Source organism: Anser brachyrhynchus, assembly GCF_964034855.1.
Source record: "Anser brachyrhynchus genome assembly, chromosome: 5".
In the NCBI taxonomy this organism is placed as follows: domain Eukaryota; kingdom Metazoa; phylum Chordata; class Aves; order Anseriformes; family Anatidae; genus Anser; species Anser brachyrhynchus.
In genome coordinates, this window is record NC_137699.1 from 44,553,495 (window position 1) to 44,580,276 (window position 26,782).

Consider the following 26,782-nt stretch of genomic DNA (forward strand, 5'->3'; position numbering starts at 1 on the left):
TGGCAATTTGGACTGGGGCAATTTAAGAAGTTACTGCTCCCCGGAGGTCTGCCCTGCCTTTCTGCTGGTGGAGTAGATAATGTGTTTGTTCTTCCGCAAGTATAGATCATGGCTCAACATATTAATAAAATTATTTCTGTGGCAGTTTAAGTTAGTTCATCAGACTGTGTGCATCAGAGGGCTAAGATCCATACTGGGAGGATGCTAAATTCTGGCAAAAGGTTGATTTTTACCTACATATGTCCGAAAATCTTTATTCAGCTTTTGTCAAAATGTCTTCCTTTTGTAAACTCCTGACAAACATTGCAAAACAGCACTGTGTAAATTGATGTGATTTTCAGAAAGCCAAAAACTCCTGAGCAGTGCCTGAATTTCAGCAGTTCTGCCCTTTCAGCAGCTCACTGATTTCAGAGAGAAAGTTGTGTCTTCAGCTATAGTAGCTTAAATTAAGATCTGAGAAACACTATACTCAGATGACTTCAGTGTATAGACACACAACTTTCGTCTTCAAGGTGCTTCTTTGGGTGCAGGCAAATTAATGTGGGAAGGAGCAATAGGTTGATAAGGAGGAAGAAAGACTCTCCTCTCATGCCAACACTGTGTCTTTTGTACTTGAGCCAAGAATTTATATTTTATAGTCCCGTCCAAAACTCCTGGAAATCTTTAGAGTTATACTGATTATTTTGGAAAAGATCTGCCAGTTGATCCTTTACCACATCAAGATGGGAGGAGTGCTGGTCTGTTGGGAAAGGAAAGGAACAGAAAAGCAAGTGACTCTGTGTGCATACATAATCAATAAACATCCAATCTAGATTCCTGGAGATGAAATTTTATTTATTTATTTAGCTCCTAAATAGTATGTAATTTCTTCAGGCCAAGAAATAAATTGAAAGGATTTAGAAGGATTTGCTTATCAGCAGAACAGCACGTAGCATTACATTCCTTCTGCTTTTGGGAAGGTACATTGAAGTTGGCCTAAGCTGCTGTGGTTCAATACTTCTCTTTCCCCTGTTAGGGTGCCTTTAACAACAGTCAGATTAATCCTCCCCACTTCTCTTTCTCCCCTGTTTGCCCTCCTGTCTGTCTCTGCTCACATCCTTCACAACACCATCACCCTTCCCACTGCCAGCAGATAGAGACAAAAGGCAGAAACATGATTTTTTCCCATTGTCTTTGCACAGCTTAGGAACAGAACAAAGTCCCTGAAATCTGGCATCAAACCTGGTGAAGAAGAGTCAGGCTTTGCAGTCTTAATGAACTATTGATTCTGTTGAGACAGGCTTTCAGTTTGCAAAGAACTAATTCAGCTTTCGAGGCTTTTTTTAAACATGTCTGTCTCTGACTGGATTGACACACAATTGGGGGGATTATTTTTTGCTTTCTGTCACTTAACTGACTAGTTACTTAATCTCTTGCTTGCTGTAGTAATGGACGAATGACTGATTTTGTTAGGGGGTAGCTCTCTCATGATCCCTACGTAGTGATATAATTTGACAGCAAATCAGGTTTTATGTCCAGCCAGGATCACACAAGCAGGAAACACACTTTGTTGAAGGGTACATGCTTCCTGGTTACCTACCAGCTCCCAGCCAGGCAGGGTCCTGGGAGCATAAGGGGATGGATTTGTTCCCATGGTCTGAAGAGGTCTACAGCGGTGACACCTTCTTAGTGTGAGTGCAACTAGCTGAAAGCTGTGCTGGATAGCTTTACTGCCTGCTTTGGAATGACAAAGAGAAATGCATAATGATGTGCTTATATTACATAGTGATGGAGAGAGTGCAAATACCAGATTGATTTAGATTGAATTAGATCAGACTGAAGATAAATGGGGCAAGCTCTTCCCCACTAGGGCCTACCCCGATAGTATTCATACCTGAATGGCTTGGGCAGCTGCTAATCTCAGTGCTGGTGTTTTCTGGTATTTCCCTGGGGAAACTTCTCCATAATTTATAAAGATCACTACTGAGATTTTTCTTGCTGAAAGTCAGAATTATTATTTTTTTGCTGAATTTTATCCACTGCTTTTTCTGAAACACCCTAAATAGCTCCTCTTCTTTCCTAATATTTATTAAACCCTTGTAATACCTGCAGATGTTTACCACACCTATAGTCCTTGATAAGTCAAGCTCAAGCTCTGATGTTTAGTTTTTGCTAAGCTTGTCTCATTCATACATCTCTTCAGTCCTTTCATCTTTTCTGTGGCTCTTCTCTAAGTTGCTTTCAGTTACTCTGTCTTTTGGCATTGAATTGCACAAAACCAAATGAAATGAGCTATGGTTTCTTGGTGTAAATTGTTGTAGACCAGTTGAAATCAATGCCAATTTAAAACAACAGAGAATTTGGCCCTCTTCTCTTTGCTTTTACCTCAGAAGAGCTATATGGAGAAAAATGACTAGTTTCATGTTCTTTGATGCATTGCTTCTGCAGAGGCAGACACAACCCTAGTAGTATCTCGGGGTGTGGAGGGTGGAATACAAAGGGCTTGAACAGCTTTGTGGCTGTGGCTGTGTTGTGATGTGAAAGTACCTGTAGTACTACCAATTCTAACAGGTTGGAGAGGATTAATACTGATAAGAGATCCAAGACTGTCTTTAAGAGTTTATACAGCCCCAAATTACAACTTCTTTTAAAATACCTCAATACAATTTGTGGAACATTTCTAGTATTTTCCTGTTTGTACGCAGATTCTTTTTATCTGTATGTGGTAGCTTGAATTTGTCCAGGCGGAGTCCCTCAGGCCTGCTAGACTGTAATGAACTCCAGAGTATTTTGCAAATAAGGATTAAAAAGAAAGTAAGAAACAGAAGATGTATAAAGGACAGATGAAGGATTTCCATTTAATTGAAATAATGTGAACAGAATACAGATGCTTTGAAAAGACCAGTTATCAAAATACAAAAACTTGAGGTATTCAAGCTAGAAATTACACCTAATGAGAGAGACGCTTCCTCTTCTATCTTGTAGCCAGGAAATGTCTTGGTTTCTAGAAGACAGAACAGCATCACTAACACTTTGCCATTCTGGGGGAGCATTCACACTGTGTACTGGTATGCACAGCAGACTATACGTTGTACATATTCCATAGTAAGTTTGAAATATTTAGGAAATAAGGCAGTATGGGAGCAGAGGAGGGATTCAAGTGGTCAGATTTTTTAAAAGTTTGCTGAGTTTCATCTCTGTACATTTTAGGTGTGAAATGCAAATGCACTGCTCAGATAAATACAGCTGAATTTCCCTGGTGTTGGTAAGGTATTTGTACCTGGCATTTTGTGGTGGTCATATCTCAAGAAGAACTGTAAATTGTGGTTCCTTGGTGGCAAAGAGATTTACACTTCTCTTGCAACAAAGCATTAAGTGTCACTTTTCAAATAATGATGCTGAATTGGAAGTAGTGTGTGCAGAAGAATTTCAAGCAAAAGGCAAGTAGGAAAATTGAATCCTACTTTACAGACTGAAGCAACTGCCAAGTACATAGTTCTGGAAGAATTTGTTTGCAGGGTTTGAATTTATGGGTCCTTGTCTTTTCTCTCTCAGTAGAAGTGAGGACTCCATCATTCTAGGGTGTGTTATTTATAATTTCATAAAGCTGTTCTGTGACAGGACTTATTTTACCCAGTATGCCTAATCTTTCTCACATAATGGTGCACCCAAAGAGCAAGGTGTCAAAGAAACTTTATGGTTGGGAAAAGGGAAGATTCAGCACCTGCCATTTTGTGTAGAACAAAGGAGCAAAGGTGTGGGATCTGACACATAAATTGCGGCTTCGGGCACTTGGAAAGATTGGACAGGCATGGAGTCATCTTGAGCAGGTCTTGCCATGCCATCTCAACTTCCCTTACACTTTGCATCCCACACCTGTATGTACACTTTAATGAACAAAGATGTAGAAGTATCACGGTGGCAAGATTGAAGAGGCCCTTAGAATGAATAATTAGGAGGAGGTGATTACAGCACTAATAAGTCATTGAAGGGAACGGGGAGCCAATTCAGTGAAATTGAAAGAATTTGAAGGTAAATACACCCATAAATCCTCTAGGGTGGACTCAGAGTTTAGCACTTTCTCCTGCCCCAGTTTTATTCCAAGGCAATTTCATTAAACACTAGAGAGAGGGAGAGGAAAAATAATAATATAAATGCCATAAAAAATCTTACAGAGGAAGAAATAAAAAGGGTTCCTGCCAGAGAGAAATTTTATTGAAAGTTATTATAATACCTATCTTTAGTTTTATGTCCTTTAATACAGGGCCAAGTAATTTCAAAGCTGGGATTTTTTAAAAATGAAGTACATATTTTAAAATAGTATAGTATGAATTATTATTTTTAATATAGAATTTAGCTAATATATGGAATAGGAAAATATTTTCTCTCTCATGTTGTCTCCAGTGAAAACAAATTGGTTCCATCACAGCATGCGGGGAACTTTCTTTACTGTCATGTTGCCTGTATGTGAGAAAGGTAAGCTGTTTAGATTACTGGACCGACACTAAAAACCAAATCCATTTACCTAACCTTGGGCCAATGGATGAGCGTAATCAGCCCAATTTCAAAAATGCTAAGAGCAAACCAGAAATGGAATAGCTGGTTTTGCTTATTCCCTTACAGTGAACTGTTTCTGATAAGAAATTGATGGTGGAGAGATTCCTGAGGTTGCAGCTCACTAGCCTGTCCCATCTGGTAGATGCAGAAGATTAATAAACATCCAGGGAAAATTCTCTTTTAAAAGTTACAGATTCCAGTTACAAGAAGTTATGGTCTTTTGGAGGTTTCCCCAGCTCTGTTTCTGTGGTCAGGAATTTCCTGCTGCTTCTCATTGAAATAGCTTTATTCCTCTGGGATGATTCAGATGTTAGTATCTGAGCGGAAGGTGCATGGAAAACCAATATGTGATGGGACTAGAAAATCAGTTAGTGATGAATTGTGATGGAAAGTACTGAGATTAAAAATACAAGATAGGAAATGGCAAGACAGATTAGTGTACTTATCTCTTCTGTGGTTTGTAGAGATCTCATTAATGACCTTGACTTAAGTCTAACACCGCTTCTGGAGGCTTTTCTCCTTTTCTAACCCTCATTTTTATACATACAAAATCACTAGCATGGGACAAACAGCAGTCACAGAGCAAGAAAACTGGAGCATCAAGGGAAATAGCGTGCAGTGGAGGTGGGGAGATAAGGACAGAGATTAATTGATAGACTCAAGCGTGCAACTACTTATGAAAAAGTGCAGGTACAGATTGGAGTTGTCAGGCTTGGTGAGTATTGCACATCACACACTTGAATTTTGTCTAAGCCTGGCTGACTGTGTCCTTCTCTGTTCAGAACCAAAGCAAGCTGCAGGAGTGTTTTATAGAAGAAAAACTAGAACACGCATCTAAGAGTGCATAATATGTAGATTGTATTTACTATCTTTAAGCTGCTTATTATATAGGAAATTGTCCAAGATAAACAAGGATCAGGCTTCGTGACCTTTCAGGTCCTGCTTAGAACACTCATCTTGGCTTCAAAATTCTGCATCTCCCGGTGTTCAGGATCTGTCACACGTGGTTGGGTGGGATGTCCCAAAGGCTCACTTTACTCAGCATCCTGCTTCTGACCCTGCTGTGAGGGTCCTCAGGGAGAGTTCCAAACAGGACAATGCAAGCAGTGAATACTTGTTTGGTCTTCAGTGTCTGTGGCACAGGGACTTTCTGTGCTGAATGCAGTGTGTTTAATCGTGCTGGATGGGTGTTTTTACCCTTAATTTGACCAATCACTTTCAAAGTGCATTCAAATCTTTACCACCTAACAGTACTCTGTTGCAAGGCATTCCCTATTTTTAAAAGATTTTTTATTATGTGAAGAAATACTAACTCTGTTTTGGTTTTTTTTGTTTTGTGTTTGTTGTGTTTTTTTGTGTTTTTTTTTTTTTTCTGAAACTGTTACCTTTCAGGTTTCATATGATGCCCCTAATAATTGAGGAAAAAAAGAAATTAGAAAGGAACTCCCTATTCTTTACTATACTGAATCAGATTGTCAATTCAATTGGATCTGATTCCAAGTTAATGTTGCATGAAGCTCTTAGATGTGAGCAAGTAAGTGGGCAAGTAGATAGGTACAGCAGTTGGTAAGTGATGACACAGTGTTAAAATTTTTATGTTCGTTTCCTACTTCAAGAAAATCATCGCTTTCTTCTATGAAAACCCTATGTGAGAATTGTCAGATCTTCAACTAGGGGCAAAACTCACATGCTCTAAATCCAACCTGGAAATCAAAAGAATTGCCAGGGTCTCAGTACTGTGTAAGCAAGGCCTTCTAGTAGTGATGGATGATTTATTCTTTATTCAGAATACTATCCTTAACACTCCCTTAACATGGATGCTTTAGACACCTGCATTTTCAGTAGATACATTTTGCCTCCTTAAATTTTTTTCTTTCAGTATAATTTTGTTGACTTATTATGCTAAATTACTTTACAGTGGTACTATTAAAGACTGATATCTTTCTACCCAGGGACAGCTGCATTTCACTGTTGGAGGATGTGATCACTGTTTGCAGAAGTTTTAAAGAGGTTTGCTGCCCTTTGGGATAAATAATGCTTCATAAAATAGATGTGACAGAGCCAGAATTATAGAAAGTGAATTTATATTTTGTGCATTCCTCCTTTCTTGACCTCTCACTGAGCAGACAAACTTTTAAAGCCAGTTCATTTTCAGAGAGAATTCAGTACCAGGATTTCAACCAAGTTCTTCCATTTTCCATGACTGAGAGAAGATACCAAAAAATGACCTTAACACATAAAATGGGAAATTACTCTGTACATGCCACCCTCTATTCTTTTTAATCTTGCCTCCCCATGAAAGTATTTATGCATGAGATTACTGCAAGATTGCATCCTACAAATAGTAGCCATACAGCATTGCTGGTGCAAGAGTAAGTAACACATACGATAGGGATTTCCTTAGTTCATGCCTGCTTTTTTACAGATCCTCTGCTTTTATAATTTTAATTTACAGTTGAACAGTCCTATTTTTATTTCTTGGCTCACTGAAATCAAGAGTGAATGAACGTCAGGTTGAATCTGAGCTTTCTGACTGACTGCTCAATTCCGTTTTTTTTCTGTTTTTTCAAATTAAAAAAGAAAAAGTTGGGGGGTGCGAGGAGCTCCTGTCAAAAGACAGAGAGGCACTTGTTGGCATTAGAACCACGGGTGGCTGAAGAAAAGATTGGGATCTCAGAATACTTTGTTCACGTAAAAAGAAGGAACATGCAGCATTTTGGAGGCAACGTAACAGGCGTGTGAATGTAAAAGAGACCTTAATTAAAGCTGGAGAATTTTTTTCCAGAATAAGGATTTTGAAGGTTTGTCATGATGTGAGATTGCCAGGAATATTCACCTGGAGTACTGAAGTACAGCGTACTGCAGTACAGCCCTCCTGCTCCTGAAGAGCTGAGATTTAAGCAATACTTCCTGCCTGGTGAGGAACATATCAGTTGTTTTGTTTCAGGAGACATCCCGCTGATCCTGCTGCTCAGCAGAAAAGGCAGCTTTCTGCAGGGAGAAGTTGTTAAGGGAGGCAATTTCAGCAGAAGCTGTAGTCTAAGCCGATGCTGCTGAGCTGGGGTAATTTTGTTCTGTGTGCAGTACCGTTACTACCTGTGTCCAGAGGCTGCCACAGACTCTATCCCTAATGGTCTGCATTACTAATTCAACTAATTGCAGCAATTACAGGCAGGAGATGCTGCTGGGAAGAGACGCCAGTACGCTTCTCTCTAACATGCTGCGGTACATGCTGTTCATTAATTAGACCAGCAGCAAAAATAAAAATAATAATAATATAAAAATAATCACCAGCTGAAAATGCAAAGAAATGCGATGAAACTTGTCAGGGCCATGAACAGTCACAGTTTGGCTTAAGCCTTTCAGAATTGGACTTGCCAGCCTGTCAGCCCAGTCACAGCCAGACTGATCCCAGTTCATTTGGCAGGCAAGCAGGTGCAGTTGCATGTTGGTTGGGCATACCTGAAACACGAAGCAGTTCTTCGCAATGCAGCAAGCATGTCCTAGCTTGGAAAATATAAGAGATGCCCAGCCCAGGAGGTACATTAGCAGAACAGAAGTTACCTCTGCCTCAGAGTGATGCATTCAGCAACACAGCAGAGTACTGTTAGCTGCCTGGGTGATGCATATTATCTGGGTCTATCTTGTATGTTTTTCTTTGCAGAAAGCATGTTCAGCCTGGACATGCCTCATCTGTTCAGTCTGTCAGTGGGTGCCTTCTGGCTGGCCCTGCATGGTGTTGATGTTTATCAAGGAGCCCAGCGTGTTCCAACTGGACACATCTACCTTGGCTGTCGGAGGAACGTTTGCCAGCCAAGCAGGTGTCGCAGCCCCCTGCACCTACTGTGCTCGACAGCACAGTGCCAGCCACTGCTAGCCCAAACAGCACGGCAGGCACCTCGCACCTGTGCCCACCTGAAATATTCAACAGCACAGTAAAAGCACTAGTCCTCTGACAGGGGAATCCAGCTCCACGTTGGGTGCCATTTACACAGGCAGAGCTGGAATGCTTGGTGCAAATTAAATGTTTTAAAAGTTAACCATTCTGAAACATTTTTTCCTAGGGTACTTAGCTGCCTCTGTAGCAGCCTCTTGGCTTGCAACTCTCTCATATTTTTTTTCTCTGTTCTTTTTCCTTTGTTCCTTCCCTCCACATGCCAGACAACAGATGACATTGTTTCATCAGCCGAATGTTCCAGTGATGATGAAGACTTCATTGACTGTGAACCCAGTACAGGTAAGTCAGGTCAGTCTTCTTTTGCTTGCTTTCTTACTTCATTTGCAAAAAACAATGCATACATATATGGATATGTGTGTGAATGTATGTATACATATATGATTATATATGTATATATATGTGTGTGTATATGTGTATATATATACTTATGTATATGCACACTGTATATAAAATAAAAAATATACAAGCCAAGCATCGGATCCCATGGACTTGGCAACAGCAAAAAAAAAAAAAAAAAAATCATCACTGTTTGGTTAATATAAAGTTGTTTGCATAGAAAGCCACACTTCCCAAAAGCGATCCTAGCTAATTAATAGTTTACATGTTTGTAGCGGTTATTTCACTGACACAGAGGGAAAGCAAAAATATCAATGTGGCACATGGTAAATAATAAAGATTTATGAAGTGGGGTGGGTTAATGTTTGAAAAACAGACGAGAAACAAAAGTGAAGCAGTAGCGGTTTATTAGTGTTCTTTAATCCTCATTAATTGCTCTGAAGATGAAAATGTACAAGGATACATTTGTCCATGGGATTTTTAATACAGTTAACATGGTAATGTATTTATACTAATTTTGTTTTCTGTGAGCCCAAACAAATTGGGGAGTATCAAAACATAGTTCCAACATAACAAAATTCGTAGTAATTCTTGCCATGTTATCTGCTGTGATGCTTCAAAATGTATCCATTAAAGAGTCAGAAGGACTGGCCATATGGAACTGACTCAACTTCTTCCTTTCAGATACATTTTGATAAATTGATGGCTTTTCTTTCTGGTGAGATATATGATGTGATATCCAGCAGGCAACTGCAGTCTATTTTATTTCTTACAGGCTTTTTCAAGTCTTCTTTTTTGAGGCTTGTCATGAGTTAAGCATTTCTATAATAGAGAACAGACATCATCGAATTTCTGTGTACATTTAAAAAAAAAAAAAGGAGTTTGGTTAGAATCTTATGTCCTTAAAAGTGAAACATATAAATAGTTCAGGCTTTTTGTTTTGTTTTGTTTGTTTTTTTGCTTTGTCTTATTATTTATTTGGGATGATTTTTTTTTTCTTTAAAAAAATCCCCAGAATGCATTATAAATGTTATGTTCCTAGTTTCCTGAAGCCATTTGATTAATACAATAACAACTTTAAAATTCACCCAAGGCTAGTGCTTTCACATTTGTTTTGAGTTCATCATTCTGTGCCTGCATTTTTTGGTAGAACTTGGTCCTGCAATAACCTGATTTTGGCGATGCTTTGTAGCTGGGAACTTCCACCATGTAGCAGCCTTCAAACTCTCGATTTCCTTGAGTCGTCAGGGACGGCAGGGACACAGTGCTAACAGATAGCTCAGCCTACTCCCTTCTCTTTTTTTCACAAATCTCTCTGAGTTTTTAACTCCCCACCTGGCAAAAGAGCAGTCCAAGTAATACAAATTGTAAAGCCTAAACAGTGTGGGTACTGGGATTTGAAATAAAGGCAGTAGTGAAATACCAGCACAATGTTTATAATGAAAGTGAGGAATGAGTTTTACAGGACCATGCTAAAAGGACTAATGTACCACAAGTGATGTGCAAATGAGTGGGTAAGAATCATTTCATTAAAGCTTCACTAACGTTTCAATACTTCAGCTTCTTTTTTTATTATTATCCTGATTGCCAAGCATTTCAATTAAACGAGGAAATGGGTTCTTTATCAGACTCCTCCTATGGTATATTTTTGTCATTTATGTTTCAACGCAGAAATCACACTTACTTCAATGGCTATAAGTTGCAATAGCAATGTTTTCAGCTTATGCTGCCAGTGGAAAAATCAAAGTGTGAGGAGAAATTTGGTAAAACAGGATGTTTAGCATGAAATTTCAGAGTGCCAACATTTCCATACTAAAAATACCTCTCTCCTGACACAGATATCTAATGCTACAGACAGGTACAAACTGGATTTATAAAATGACGTGCTTTTGAAAATCCTGCTACGCATTACAGTCAGCAGCTATAAGTGCCCACAGACATCTCAGTATCTGCCGTGTAAAATAATATGATTCACTGAAAATCTGCTGAAGGTACTCTCCTAAACAACTAGATATTCCTTTACTGCATTCTATTCCCCCTCCATAGGATGGGGGTCTGCCTGAGCCACTGAGTTCGGATTCTTTCCCTGGGAGTTACTGTGGTACTTAGAAAAAAGCTGGCCTGGTTATATGTAAAAAACAGTCTCCCAGATGGTCCTTGCTGATGAGATTTACACTTCCAGATTTTGAGGTTTCCTGCTGTCAGAGGCACTGGTGTACAAAGCCACCAGAAGGCAGCGGGACACGCAGGTCCTTTTTATTTCTAGAAGTGTAAACTTCACTCATTGCATCACGATAAGAAGGAACAGCGACAGGTTCGTGGAGCTCCTCATTTAGGTTTCTTTCTCTATCTTTTTCTCCCCATTCCCACTGCATCCAGGGAAGATAGAACTGTGTCTGCAATACACCCGGTACTGAAGCACTCTCACAACCCAGGCCACAGTGAAACGCTAAAGTGATCTGAGCTGGCTTATCAAAATCCAGCGGTGCTGGCTTGGCTGAGCAGATATGTTTGCCTTTCCACTTCAGCAGCCAAGTCAGGATTCTGGCCATATGCCAAGGGCTGGTACTTAAACATATATACAGTGTGGAAAGAAAAGAACCAGATCATTTTGCCTGTATTTTCTAGTGTGCGAGTTTGTGGTGTTTTTTTTTTTTTAATTAGGCCCATTTGAAGTTGCTTCCTCCTGTTCGGTTGACAGGTCAGTGTATTTTACGCTGCCTTCTGGCTTGCCCGATCGCTTTTGCAGCAAATTGAAAATGAAATGACTCAACCTAGCGCAGGCCCCTCTTTGTTGCTCTGATAATGTGTAGCTTTTAAAGCTCTTGAGTTTCTGCCAAACACCAGAACTTGGCCTTCCATCACCCTCAGTGCTATGGTCCAGTAACGCAAAGGTTACTGAACTCACTGCTGCAGCTGTGAGATATGATATACATCACTGTGAACCTGCTGTGCTATAACTGAGACAAGGGCAGCTGCGATGCCGCCCTGTAAATCAAAAGCTTTCAGATTTCATATGGGTCAGAATCAAATCCCAAGATCTAAATATATTACTTTGGACTTGATCCTGGATCAGAGCCACTGCCCTGCAGAGTCCATTTGAAGACTTTGGTTTCAGTGTACCCAAAGATAGTTTAGAAGACATAAAACCATGTCCTCTTTGAGGCTAAATTTCTTATGAGAACCATTTGCCAGATCTTACTGGCACTTAACTCTGATTGTCTGCTGGATCCAAGCCTTGAATCTCAGTAAACATATGATCTGCATCTGGATGCTTGCATCTCTTTAAAAGAAGATTGTGTAGAGGAAATTTCCTCACTGCCCTCTGGATTTTCCTGTCTCTCCTTGGAGAAACATCCCCCATAAATATGGTGCTCAGCTATCCTCAGTCTCTCCTGGTATCAAGCAGAAGGAAATCTGCTCCATTTCTCATGCTGTGAATGAGGAATGCCCTTTAAAGTTGGGTGCGTGTCTCAGAGTATGCTGAGAAGTAGGCTTCCCACCTCACAGGCTGAACACCACACCAACCCCAAGGAAGGAGATTGCCCTGGGGCACTTGCCAGTGGGTAAAAGCATCTCTCATTTGATGGAATTTCCTAGCTATGGTCTTACAGCCAAAACAAAAACAGATGAACAAGTTTTACTAATGAATCATGCAGACAACTTACAGGAACTTTTGTTCTTTTTTGTGTTAGGAATTTATATTGAGTTTGGTTTTCAGCATATTGGTCCTTTTTCCTATGTACACTACAAAGGCCCTACCCATGAGTATATTTTATCTATATACGCACCATATAAGGTGTGTATATATATATATATATATGCATATAGCGTATATACTAAAGCAATAAATGACCAATATCAGCAGTAGCCCCTATCATCCAATCACGTTTACACAGAAATTCATGCCTTCATCTAACCCTGGCATCCGCTGGCGTGGACAGATGCATGATACTGTTATTTCTTGGTGAACAAAGCACGTTAATTTCTTTTTTTGTTGGAGTTTTTTCTTTCTTCCTCTTATTTATTTATTTATTTATTTATTTATTTATTTATTGTAATCAATAGTTTCATCTACCAATTAGCCTTGGGGTAGGGTGGGGCAGGGAGAATAAAAAAATTATACAGGTATATCCATCGATATATACACACATGCTTCGTGTATATATAGATAGATATATACATTGTATATATTTGAAGAACATTTTCTGTCGTTTCACCTCATCTTGTGCCGCATGAATTTTTGGTGATTGATATTTTAGTTTCTTTTTATTTCTTTTTTTTTTTGGCATTTAATGGTGCCATCCCGCTATTTTTTAATTTTTTAAATCATTGCTGTACTTTTTAATTTATACTTTTGGAGCTCTTCCAACAAAATAATGTTTTAATCATCTCAAAAAAAGAGATATAGATCTGCAAACCAATAAAGGCAACAAAATCTTTTCTTGCCATCCTTAAGAAAACCACATTTTTAGACATCCCAAGAAAGTTGTGTGCAAAAGAATGGAGATACTTACCCTGCCTTTCTTTCTATTCTTTTCTCTTTTCCCTATCTTTTTTAAAACTTTTGAAAATCTATCCCGTCTTTTCCCTTCCCCCTCCTTCCCCTTCTTTTTTTTTTCCTGTTTTTTTTTTTTTTTTAAATTGAGTTCAGAGAAAAAACTATCTAGAAGGAAAAAGAGAATCCCCTTTACCCCTGCATTCTCCCAGGAAAAATTCCTCCAACAACAACAAAAAAAACCCTACAAACTGCAGATGGCATAAAAAGAATTTTATTGCAATGCAGAGTATCTGTTGTATCTTTTATTTCTGGGTCAGTGCAAGATCATTTTGTGGCATGCTGTAGTTTAGCTGATTTAACTAACCATGGCCTTCATTAATCTGTGCATGGCCTGTGATGACGCCATCTCGTGTTTCATCAGAGCTACGCATTCAGGCTAACCAAGCAAGTCCGTAGTATATGATTTGGGGGGATATCGCTTTAATTTTCATTTTTAGTTGTATTATAATTTTTTCTTTTTGGAATAGTTATGCCAATACCATTGGCTGCTTCTTGCAGCCTCAGTGTTATATATCTACTTTGTGTTACAGGGTTTTTGCTCTTTTTTTTTTAAATTTATTTCTCAGTAGCAATCTTATGTCTTGTCTGTGTCCATCTGTCTTGTCGGTGTGTCTTGGAGTCCATTGGTCCAGTGTTGTTATGTGATTCTGTTCTCTGTTCGTAAGCTCCCCGCTGCTCTGTCATCCCTCTCCTGCTTCCCTTTCCCCTCCTTCCCTCCCGACTTTCCTGAGGTGGGGGTCCACAAAGGGGCAGCAAGCTTTGAATGATGCCATGAGTGGCATCCCGAGGTTTCAGGCTGGATATAGCAAGGTGTCCATACAGCTTCTTAAGAAAGATAAATTTGCAGCTGGAAGGTTTTCAAACACTGTTACCATTTCACTCTTAAAAACGGTTTGTTGGCATTAAAGTGACTTCTTATATGTGTCTGGTTGTTAGGGAATTTGCACGTGCATGCTGACATTTTAGAGGTAGAATTCCTGTTATCTGTGCTTTGGGTGCCAGGAAACACTACGGATGGTGCAGGCTGTCTGCTAAATAGAAAGTACATAGGTCTTTTCATAAAAGGTAGTCCTGGGAAGGGAATATCTGTGCACATAGAACTGAAATTTTATCTGTGTGAATGTATTTCTAACATCTACAGTTGATAATAGACTTGTACTTAGGACACAAAAATGTAGAATGTGCTTAAGATTCTAAAAATGGTGCTCAGCCTTCCCTCTGTCACTGTGTAGTATCTGCCTCTTTACCGAAGCTGGTAAAAATTGCCTTGCTGTTGTTAGCCTGTATAAGCTGAACACAATTCTGGAAAGTCAACTGGAGTGTCTTCTGCCATGGGCAGCATAAATGTGCAGCAGTGTGTAAGGCAGAAGAAAAAAAGATGAGTTTCCAGGTGTCTGCTCAGACTTGAAACCTTTTTTAGAAAAAAAGAATCCCCTGTTTTGTACAGTGGTGCATTCCCCAGAATACTTAATTCTGTTCCCACTAAACAAATGAGCCACATTAGGGTGTTAGGGTACTTCAGCTAGCATCAGTGGGGGCCTGAGCTCATGCTCATGGGGGAAGAGGCAGCCAGTATCCTTGTAGATGATGTGCAGGACATCACGAAAAGCATACTCACACTTACCTTTAGCCTAGCTAATTTTTTTGTTGTTGTTGTTTTTCCACTAATTAGTTTGTTCTGCAGAGGGGACAAGATGACAAAATCTGTGAACTTTCTTCACAAGAGAACGATATAAGACTTACCTGTTTAATCTAAAAGTTACCAGAAGAGGGAAGTAATGGGATATATTTAGATCTCCAACATGGAATTATTTCATTTAATTATTTCATTTAACTTCCCAATAGATATGTGTCATATAGTTGCACAAGGATGAAAAGAAAATAGCTTTTCTGTTACCAATAAAACCTATCATCTTAGGCACAGTTCAGTTTTCTTTATATATGATCCAAGAGACATTGCTGATATTAATTATATCAAAAATGAATCAATATTTAAAGCTTGCTAGATTTAAGTTTTATATCTCAGTGCTTTCCACATCTGTTGATTACTACCAAATCTAAATCTTTTTCTTGGAAATTGCTTAAATAGAGCAGCTGCTTATAGAATTGCAGTATAATCAACAGGTTCATGGTTCTGTGTAATACTGCCCTCTGTCAGATAGACCAGAACAGTCCAGCTGGGTATTGTGAGCCCTGTATTGCTAACAGTGGAAGAATTTTATTTTATTTTTTTTTTAAACTCAAGCAGCAGGTGTTATCAGAGCAGAACAATCTGAGTTTTAGTCCCTCTGCATCATGAGGCTCAGGGTAACCACGTCTGGGTATTGTGATGAGTTAACCAAGTGCCCGGTCATCAGGATGCAAAGCTCCAGGCTGTGGATGAGCTGCCTTGTCCTGCTGAATGGTTGCTTTTATTCTCCTGATGCAGCCACAGCACCCCCTGCCACTGGCCATCCGCTGCAGAGAGCCAGAGGTTCCTTCCAAGGCAGGAGGTGCTGTTGCTGTTGCACTTGTATTCCACTGAGCCTATATAGGGATTTCTGGCACTTGAAATAGTTCATACTTTTGTTTTCTGTATCAGGGATGGCTGCTGGCTTCAGCTCTTGGGCCATTTGTCACTTTGCAAGGGAGAGCTGGGGTGTGAATTGTTAAAACCCATGATAAAAAGCCTCAATGTCAGCGTGCCTCTCCCAGCTCTGCTGTTGGCTTCTTCTCTGTTTTTGCTCATTTGCCTACCTGCGAGGCAGGGTAAATGAAATATTTCTTAGACAAATGAGGTGGAGATGAAGGGAAAGAGGGAGATGTAATTGATATTTTAATGGGCTTTGATATCCAGGTGCAGGTTGCTATACAATACAGTAAAATGCTGCTAACTATTAAAAATGCACAAGCAAACAATGTCACTGTTAAGGTTTTATTACTGTCTTCACTTGCTGTGGAAGTAACATTACTGTGTATATTATGAAATAGGTACAAACCTACAAAAGCAACAAGAATTCCCTGAAATTAAATGCAATGGGGAGCAGGTGAGGGATACAAAAAACAAATATTTCCATGTCACGGAATATCTGCGTGGAACCATTTTTATTAAATATCACATTTTCCTCTAGCGTTAACGCATGCAATTGGAATGAACCGTGTTCAGGCTCCGTAAATTAATACCATGTGTAGACTACAATATACAGATCTTTTTTATCAGCACTTCCATAACTGTTCAAGTATCCTGAAGTTTTCTTCAAAAACTTCACAGTGTTTCCAGCATGACTTAGCTGGTGTAAGGTTCCCTGGCTTTCAATTTAGGATCAGAAGGAGATCAGGATCAGCCCCACAGTCTGGCTACCTTGCCCTTGCTGCCTTCCAGACTTTTTTAGAAGCGTGTTCTCTAAACTCGAAGCCATGTGCACTGTCACATTCTGGCAATCCCTCTAGTGCTGTGCCTTTGTTATCAAGCTGACACGTCTAAAATACTAAGATATGATATTTTCAACCTGCTGGGACTTGCTTTTTCTCCCTGTTAGCTTTGATTTTCAGCTTCATAAAATATATGGGAAAGAAAGAAAAAATAAGCAATGACACATTCAGTGAAAGAGAATAGGTAGCACATGACTCAGGGAAAGATTTTGCCTCAAAGGCAAATGTATGTGTATTAGACCCTTCAATGCCTATAGCAACCGATTCATTAGCTCTAGACAAGAAGGAACTATCTGATTTCTGGAAGACAAATAATATCCGTGAGTCTTTTAGAAGATTAGGGAAACGTTCTGTTAAAGGGAAAACATGCTGAGCATTTACTAATACTATGGACAGAGATATAGTTTTGCTCATAAAGGCTTTTATTTATATTTCCTCTGGTCATCATGCCTAGACCTGAAGGTGGTGTCCTGTGTATTAGAAAGTACTGATGTTCACATGAGTGACAACAAGTGGAATGACACCTCAGCAGAGCAGGACAACCTATTCTCCTTCCATTTTCAACCAAAGTAGTTCATAAGATACCAAATCAGGTCAAAGGGATTACTACTTTGCCTGCATTCTGCCTTTTTCAGTTCCAATTTATTGATCACAAGAGCTAGAAATCAGTGTTTTATCCCAACTGTAAGCAGCCGGGAATCCCAGTTCTTGAGTGAAGTGAAGTGTTAATACTTGTATTGAGTGTATATACTCAATTATTAAGTATTATGTATTGAGTATTAAATATTAAGTATTAAGTATTGAGTATAATATAATTAATAATTGTATTATACTCAATACTTGCATTGAGTGTATATACTTGCATTGAGCAAGTATAACAAGTATAACTGATTTTAGATACTAGTTTTAGTGACTATGTCTTCTCTACTAAAATCTCTGGGGCTTCATAAACTTTGTATGTGACACACCAAAAAGAAAAAAAAAAAAACGCTCTGTAATTAGTCCAGGTATTTTCCAGGCTATCAAAATATAATTTCAATTTTCTCTTCTTGCTCTCCATGTTCTCCTTGCTCTTTCTTGTTCTCCATGAAGCAACAAGTCTACTATTGAGTGCCTGGAGATTTATTTTATTTTATTTTATTTTATTTTTTGTATTTCTGTATTTCCCCCAGAATCTGTAGTTCTCCTGTCTGCTAATTATTTTAGTGTCAAAACGTGGATCATTAATATATAGCAAATCATGTGTGTGCACTCTCTCTCTCCGTATATACATATATATAAATCTGTCAATGCTATTTTTCTCTTCTGGCTAAAAGGCGCATTTGGGGGAACAGAAATAGAAGAGCAGAATAAGCTTGTTTAGGAGATTTACAAGCAAATGGGGAACAAATAGATTGTATCTTGCCTAATCCTCTTTCTCATATTCCCATTAAGTTCTGTTAATTCAAGTCTTCCACTTCTGTGTATCTCTGAAAGCAACCAGTGCATCCCAGCGAGAAAGGGGAGGCGTTCTGTGAGCACAGGCAAGTGTGGCTCTCAGGTTTGAGAGCTCAGCATCGTCTGTGGTAGAGGACCCCAGGCACACGTCTGAACTCGCAGCAGAGAGGAGAAGAAGGGTCAGCCCCCGGCCAAGTTTTGAGTCACTTATCTCTGCCAGGGAATTAGGGGCACTCAGAGAGCTGTGGGGAGGATTAGGGAGGGTTTGACAGCTGGAGAGAAAGTCAAGTGACTTGGCGGTGTAGCAGGAATATCTGTGTATCCAAAGGAAAAAAGAACTTTTTTTTGGTACAGTGGGTTGGACATACTACCAGATTTGCCCTTGTTCCAGTGGCTGAAGGTGGGATTTAATAGCTAGCCTTCCCATGAACAAAGCACTGTGATATGCTCCGCACAGCAGAGAGTGAGCGAGCTCTGAGCATGAAATGATGAAGGACTTTTGAGCTTTGTTTTCTGATAAGATAACTGAGAGCTTTTGGGGGTTTGCCTGAAGCCCTTTACTTCATGTGCTTAAACACATCATATAAACCCAAACAGAATACAGAAACTGGAAGAGTTGTTGAAAACATTTTGCCCTAATTCTTTTTTGGTAAAATGTGAGGATTTGATGTTGGCAAAATACTGCAGGGACACCAACTAATTTATTCTGAACCCTCTTTGTCAAATTCATTTGCAGAAAATGTCGTATGACCCCTAAAATGCAATTTTCAACTTTTTATCTTAAAATTCCTTTCATTTTGAAATTTGTTTAAAAAAAAAAAATCAAAGTTCACCTTCAAAGTATCTCATTGCAAAATAAACTTTTTCGGTATTTTTATCCTAAAAACAATTCACAAAATATACATATGTATATTGCTGAACAACATTCTTTCTATGGTTTTCAGAATTGTGAGTGAATTGGAAAATAAATAAGTGAAGTAAAATGACTACCCACAAGCAAGTGGGAACAATGCAAGGTTTTTTTGGTTTGTTTGGTTGGTTTGTTTTTAACTCAGTAACTATTTTTATTTCCAGATCTTTAATGCCCTTCTTTCATAGAGCTTTGACACAACATGCTACGTTCACATGAACTAGGACACACTCACTTCACTGCTGAGGTTGCCAAGTAGTATCCTGTATCCTACATGTATGTATTAAGTTTTATAGTCATAAGCATTGTGTGGGGATTTCAGTATGCTTGTCTCTTTTTTTTATGTCCAAAATAAGACTAAAAACCTTCACCATTCATTAACTTAGGAGTTCTTTCACTAATTCTTTTCAGTTTTTCAACTTCCTTTCTCCCTTGTTTGGCTCTCCGGAACATTAACCTATACTTTTCCACATAGTGCCATCTGTCACTAGTTCTACATCAATTTTATGAGATGGATACAACCATTAATTAAATTTATCAAAGGAGTTGGGCTAGTATGTTTCTGCGTCTTCAGTTGTTTCGTTCATAGCTTGTCATTATATTTTGAACAGCACTGGTAAAAGTCCATCCCTGAAGCTGTGTGATCTTTCCAGCATATGCTGTTTTCCATATCTATCACTTTTCCCTTGGAAAGGAAAGGCAAACAAAAATGATTTTGGAGGGAGAAGAAAATACCTCTCCTTCACTAACGCAGTATTTTTAGAAACAGCTGGTAAAACAAACTGCAAATGTTATGCCTAGAGCACCTCTATTCTAATAGCAGAATCGTTTAAAGATGAAAGCAGCCATTTGTGTGTCTAGCTCACTCTGCTAGTAATGCTCCCTCCACACCCCACAGTGGGGGAACCTGCTCAGGTAGCTTGCCTTCTTGCTTTCTCTGCCAAGGTGCTTAAACGCTGCTCTGTAGGTTCGGGCGGTGCTTTCTGTGACAAACACAAAGAAGTGATACCATAGGAAAAACATGTCTCAGTCATCTGCACCTCAAATTAGTGGATTCCTTGTTCTTCCGGGGACTTTTTTTCTCTGCCTCCCAGATGACCTTTCCTTCCCAATGGGGAAGTTACGAGTTTTCTGTTGGCCCGTCTTGTAGGTGGCAAGTGTCCAGACACAAGCTGCCAGTTCAGATAGCTTAAGAAAGTCGTAGGAGCTGCCAGGCTAGGGGTTCCTAGTGTGAGAAAACTGTCTTCACACAGAAATGTTTACAGTGTCCTGAGGAATTTGAGCTGTTTTATTTCTTTTTCCATAGCAAATTTGCTTAGTTTCCACTAAAGGTCAGCAATTAAGAAGCTGAGCACCAAATGAGGCAACAGTCATTAGTACTCCTAAAACAGACATTTTGTGAAGGCCCAGATCTATGATGGAATATCAGCGGGTATTGATACCTATTGCTTTTCCCTTAAAACCTCTGTAAAAAAAAAATTATTTCCTATATTTTGGGGTTTTTAATTTCTGATGCAAGCTACACGTTCAACATGTTTATTTAAAAAGAATTTTAGCAGTTGGATCCTGGGAATGGTTGCACATGTGAATGTCCAATTTTATAGCTGTATTACCATATTTTATCCAGCATCTGAGAGGAGCTTTGTGGATATTAGTACAGCTGAGCACTTACTTCAAAGATCTAAATTTTAGATTTATACACTGACAAGAGATAGTTAATCCTTTTGTGCACTGGGCCCTTAAGGACCGTGTGAATGGCAAGACTTGGTTTAAGACCTTAGAGTCTTAATTCTTCTTTCACATTCCAACCCCACTTAATCTGTCCTTCACTTTTAAACAAAGGTTGCATTTTGATCCTACAGATTTCTTAAACCTTTTGTCAGATACACACTCCAGGAGGTCATTTTTCTGGGGATCCAGTCATGTTAGGGCAACGACAGTTTTTACTGTGGTATGTCATATTACATTAATTTTCTTATACAAATGATATTTCAGCAAATGAAAAACAAGACAAATGAGCTATCTAGTGTGAAGTTAAAGATTTCAGACATGAGCTTAGAGCAATGATCATTGTTCCTTGTTGAACAGTAGTTCTCTATCAGTTTTCTCTTTTGTTTTGCGTTGTGCTGTTCTTTTCTGGTAATGAAATGCATAGAGCTCTACACATCATTTCAGGGGTAGCAGTGACAAAGCTGTGTAGAGAGGCACTGTTATCTCTCTGCTCCATTACAGTGAAGCCTCTGCTTATACAGCCTGAGTTCTGAAAATAGTTGGAAAGCTTAATAAGCATAGGGAGCTGGTGTGGAGGAAAGAGATTCTCTGCAACAGAGGATTAAGGGATGACAAATGCAGTTTCCTTTTTATATAAAAATGTATGTTTTTATAAAATCCAGAACATTTGAGCTCTGCATCTCTAACTGGAGCAGTGGGAAAGGTACTGGAAATAGGAATTGAGGGAAATACATATGTTTGCATATATGTGTGTATATAATACATGTGTGTGATCATGTATATATAGATATGTGCGTAAGCATAGATATAAAAAAGTTAGCGTTATTCAGTCACAGAATATGGTGACAGATTTCAAACTAGCAAATATCTCAGCTATGAAAATGGAGTGCTGGTAATACACTCTATTGGTCCCTAGGAGATGGACTGCATGTCATATTTCAGGTCTATGAGTCTACTGTAAGAAATTATGTCCTTGCTCTACTCTAATGCCAAAGTAAGTTGGCACTAATGCATAGAAGCATTATTATCAGTGTAAAACTGTGGCAGATAAGTCTCTTAAGTTCAGACATAGGGTAGTTTACCAGACCTAAATTTCAGATCAGAAACAGTGAATTATGAAATTCATTGCATGCATGAAAGAAATCCGTATGCAGAAGGAATTCCTGAGAGACTAAGTTAGGTAATTGGCATCAAATGGTAACAGTAGAACTTTTTCACTGCATTCCTCACTTGTTTATAAATCTCTTCCAAACCTTTTGTCCAGAGCATTTATGAATGTGATGTTGATTTTTGTTGTGGAAAAGGAAGTAGTCAGCACTTGGATCTCCATAGCAGTTTAGAATCTGGATGCAAATTAAATATTTTCATGGTCAAAATTTCAAAAAATTCCAGTATGTATGCATGCACATGCATAATGACTAATTTCATTAACCACATGTCTGGAAAAGCTGACAGCCAGATTCTGTGAAATGTTTAGTGGCTTCGGTTTTTACTGGGGTTAATGAAAGTAGAAAGCGTCAGTAGAAAGAAAAATATCAACCATGTTTCTTACTGTATTTCATTACAATGCTCTACTTTATTCTACATGGTTTGAATATATGAGACATGCCTGTTGGTTTTCTGAGACCAGGCAGCTTCTGAGTTGTATTTAATTTTTTGAGCCCAGTTGGTGCATCTATTCTCTGCACATTGATATTCTAGAAGAGATAAGAGATGAAGCCTGCTTTTGCTTAGAAAGTATGTACTGTCTTTGAAGTCAGCCATTGCAACTTCCATTTTTTTCATCATCTGATAATATTTCGGATCGTCTCAGTCTTATCTGAAATTCAGATCTGACTCTTCTCCCACGTGCCTGGTGACAGGAAGAGGGGGAATGGGCTAAAGTTGCGCCAGGGGAGGTTTAGGTTGGATATTAGGAAGAACTTTACTGAAAGGGTTGTTAGGCATTGGAATGGGCTGCCCAGGGAAGTGGTTGAGTCACCATCCCTGGAGGTCTTTAAGAGACGTTTAGATGTAGCGCTTAGTGATATGGCTTAGTGGAGGACTTGTTAGTGTTAGGTCAGAGGTTGGACTCGGTGATCTTGGAGGTCTCTTCCAACCTAGACGATTCTGTGATAACACCGAGCCCTGTATGGCTGGTGCAGTGTTTGACCAGAAATGGACTGTAAGTACTTCAGTAACATTGTTTATCTCAAACTGAAAATGTTTTGCAGGTACTGGAAAGAAGCTTTACAGACCTATTATGAGGCAGATGAATACTGTTGTCCCCGCTTTATAAATACTGAAATCAGAGAAGTTAGAAGGATGTTTTCTTAAGTGTCTTACTAACAAGCTTTAGTTGAGATACATGGAGAAAGTTGAACAGATGCATGGAGAAAAGGATTTGTAGAACATGTAGAAGTTGCATAGGAGGGAGGAGGAAAAAAGTATTACTGGTGTTAAAAGAAGAATTGCACTAGCAAAGGGGAAGGAATGTTTCTAAATAAAATGATTTTTTCCTTACAAAAAATCCATATTTGTTAAAACAAAGGGAACAATTTCACATATAGCTTTATGTCAAAGCTGTAGATGAGCAATCAAGTCTTTCCTCATTCCCATCTATATGTGCGTTTGCTTCTAGAGTCTGGTCCACTGGCTTTAATGGTTTTGTATCCTGCTAGCCCCTGCAGAGTCCATGCAGCGCTGGGACGGAGGCTGGGTTCCAGTCTGTTTCTCACTTCTTCAGTGGAGCCGTCTACCCACATCCTAATTACAAGTTCAGTCAGTAATATTCCTGTGTCACCACTGAAGGCAATAGGGTAGCTCCAAGGTTGTTGAGGGCATACTTTGACCTGCAGTCTTTATTTATGAGTGGTGATGATAGGAGACCTGAACTTGACTCAGATCCCAGACTAAGTTGGCAGAGAGTTGGTATGAAGAATATTTTTAAGCTGGAAATAGATCAAAAATTTAAGTTGGAAATGCATCCACTGAGACATAATAAGCATGGAACCCCGTGGCAGGGTTTTCAAAGTGGAATGTGTTTTTCTAAGGGAAAAGTAAAGCTGGGCAAAGAGCAGAAATGAAGTACTTTTCCAGTTAACCCTGTGCACTGTCTCTCTTCCAATGAAGATAGAGCACATGCAGCTTTTTTTTTTGGGGGGGGTTAGGGGGGGGAAGCTTAGTACTTCCACACTGAATTCTTCCCTTTCTTTGTAGTTATATATTTGAATTGACACTTGGTTCTCTTTTTCTATATTTTTATACTATTGTTACCACTTCTAAATTACCTGACAGTAGAATAAGATAATAATATGAAATTGGGATGGAGCTACAATGTGGCAATGGCACTTCTGAGTTCCTTGTATGAATTCATTAGCCAATAAACAGCCAAAGACAAATGTCTGAAAACATGGGGCATCCACATGTGCAAGAGTGAGACATCTGAAATAATTAAATGTTGAGAAGGAGAGTATCTTATGCATGTGCCTGTTTAACATGTAGTTGAAATCGAGCAGCTGATAATTTGACTTCTGACATGCCTCCATTTTGATGAATATCTTAGTGCCATGGAAGGTTATGAAAAGAAGCCAGTTTGCATTAAACACTTAAATTTGCCATTAAAGACTGGCACGCATTGTTTAGGCACTGGGAATGACAGGCAAATCTAGCAGTTTTTCTTCAGCATGTTGTTGGTCCATGTGCCTGCTCATGCTTAGTGTCCTTTTGCAAAAGGCAAGGAAGGAGCCATACATGTCCAAGTATTTATAATGAGTCTTTTGAATTGTGGAACTTTTCTTCTAACTTCAAAACAGTGTTGTTCGCTACTACTCTAATATGTCAGTAAACCTCAGGGCACTAAGGTTAGAATTTCAACAGCTTTTTAATTCACTCATAAAGTTCACATTTGCAGGTTTTGCCAATAGCAGAATTACCCAAATAAAGTGTTTGTTCTTCTAACACAATATTTCCAATTCCATCACTGTTTTGATTGTGCTTAAGAACGTCATGTGTAATAAGAATATGAAAAGGAATAATAAATTTGCTGGGAAAAAAAAAATCTGTATGAGAAAATTTTGTGGCTTGCACAGATAAAGGAAATTAGAGTCTATGAGAAAGTAATAGACTTCCCTATTAAAATCTAACAGTATAATGTCTTACTTCATAGCAGAGGAAGGCCTAATGTGATAAGGTGTTTTTTTTAGCTTCTTTTAATTAACATTTCATCCTATTAGGCTTGGTTTGCAGTTAACTTTCATTTCACAGGTATTCATGATTGTTATGCTCCTGTGAATTACCAAACCATGAAGCTGAGACATGATGGTTAATAGCTATGCGAAGTCTTGTTTTAGCTGATTTTCTAACAGTGACTTTAAAATTTAAATGTAAATATTTCAGGTAATACAGTAAGTAGTCACATGGAAAATACATTTAAGTGTATGACTATATATCTGTTTGAATAGTGATTTAACAGCAATCTGACCTGCACCACTGGCCTATGAATATTAACTGCTCTATTAAAAAAAATAAAAATGTTTTGCAAGTTAGTGCTTCGCCAGTGCCTCAAAGAAAACAATTAAACATTTGTAATAGCGTGATATACTTTATCTTATCATGGCGTGAAGATAAGGGAGAGTGAATATCAAGGCCACCTAGCTTGCCGGTGCGGAGCAGAATTAATCAGTAGCAGAAGTCAGTCATCCTGAATTTTGTTCATAAAGCCCTTAGGGTCTGAATGGGCCTGAAGAATTTTGGTGTCCAGCTCCTCAATTTTATTCATGGATATACTATCTTTACTGTCCTAAAGTAGTCTGAAGTATGATCATTATCATCAATATTAAATAAGGTTAACTTTTGCAGTGACGTGTTTCTCTTTTAATCCAATTCGTTGTGCAAGCAAAGTAAATACGCTTCCCAGCCACTTTCTTGCTATAATGCAACCTCTGATAAACAGCTTAAAGCTTTGGCTCCTGAATCGCTGTAGAGTTTATTCCAGTCATTCACCGTGTTGAAAAAGAGGATTCAAACTTGCCTGCAGCAGCCTTTCACCACTGTAATCCTGAACTTTCAAAAAGAAATCTGCAAAAACGACCCTCTCTCTTTATGCTCCTGCACTTCCCAGCAGTATTAAACTTGCCCATAAAAACAAACAAACAAAAAGTCCTGCCAAAAATCCATCCCAAAATGCCTGGATCACAGTAATATCCCCTCTTGTCTTTTCCAAGTGATAGACAGAACTAGCTCACATGTTGAAAGCTACTTTACAAAGGGCTCCCCTGCAGTGTTTCAGAGCTAGATAGTTCATATATTAGTTGGCTCTATTGTATTTCTGATGCAGTGACAAGTGCTGCCTAGTGGAACTGACTTCAAAGCACAGATTGATAATCATTGCCATTCTGTCTCCAAACACTTCTGCTTGAGGTCTCAATGGGATTGTGGTGCATTCAAACATTAGTACAATCAAAAGGGAAGAGAATCACATTCTCTGAACTGATGTGAGAGAACAACACCTAACATACTGCTCAAAAGGTTGGTGTTCCCTTCTCTTGCTTTTCAGAGGAAGAATTGTGGTTGTATTTATTTCAGCTTACTCAGTATCATCATTTCTACCCAGGATTTTCTACCACTTCCCAGTGGTATTTTAGTAGAACCTCTTAGCAGTCAGTTTGGTAGTGATCTTCTCATCAGTAACAGTCTCGTAGCATATAACAGTAACATCATTTTTCCTCCACAGGTATCCAGGTATTACACAAAGACTTAGTGTACCTGGCATCACTTCATTTTACTGATAGGGAATTTGGTCTAGCCTTTTCAGCATGGCTGTGGGGCTGAATCCTCATATTAATTACGAGGAATATTTTGACTTGTATTTGACTGAAGAGGAGATTGAAGGACTTATCCTCAATTCTGGAGTCCCAATGAC

The 26,782-nt window shown here is 38.9% G+C and overlaps 1 protein-coding gene across 11 annotated transcripts in view; it reads left to right on the forward strand.

Annotated features, from left to right (window-relative positions):
* Nucleotides 1–26,782, forward strand: part of NRXN3 (neurexin 3) — a 993,270-nt gene that overhangs the window by 947,901 nt on the left and 18,587 nt on the right. For 7 of the 11 annotated variants that reach the window (XM_080594091.1, XM_080594092.1, XM_080594093.1 and 4 more), the window contains one exon: nucleotides 8,698–8,782. In XM_080594091.1, coding sequence (XP_080450217.1) covers nucleotides 8,698–8,782 — 85 coding nt within the window. The remainder of the gene's footprint in view (nucleotides 1–8,697; nucleotides 8,783–26,782) is intronic. The other 4 variants (XM_080594088.1, XM_080594089.1, XM_080594098.1 and 1 more) reach the window with 1 other exon arrangement.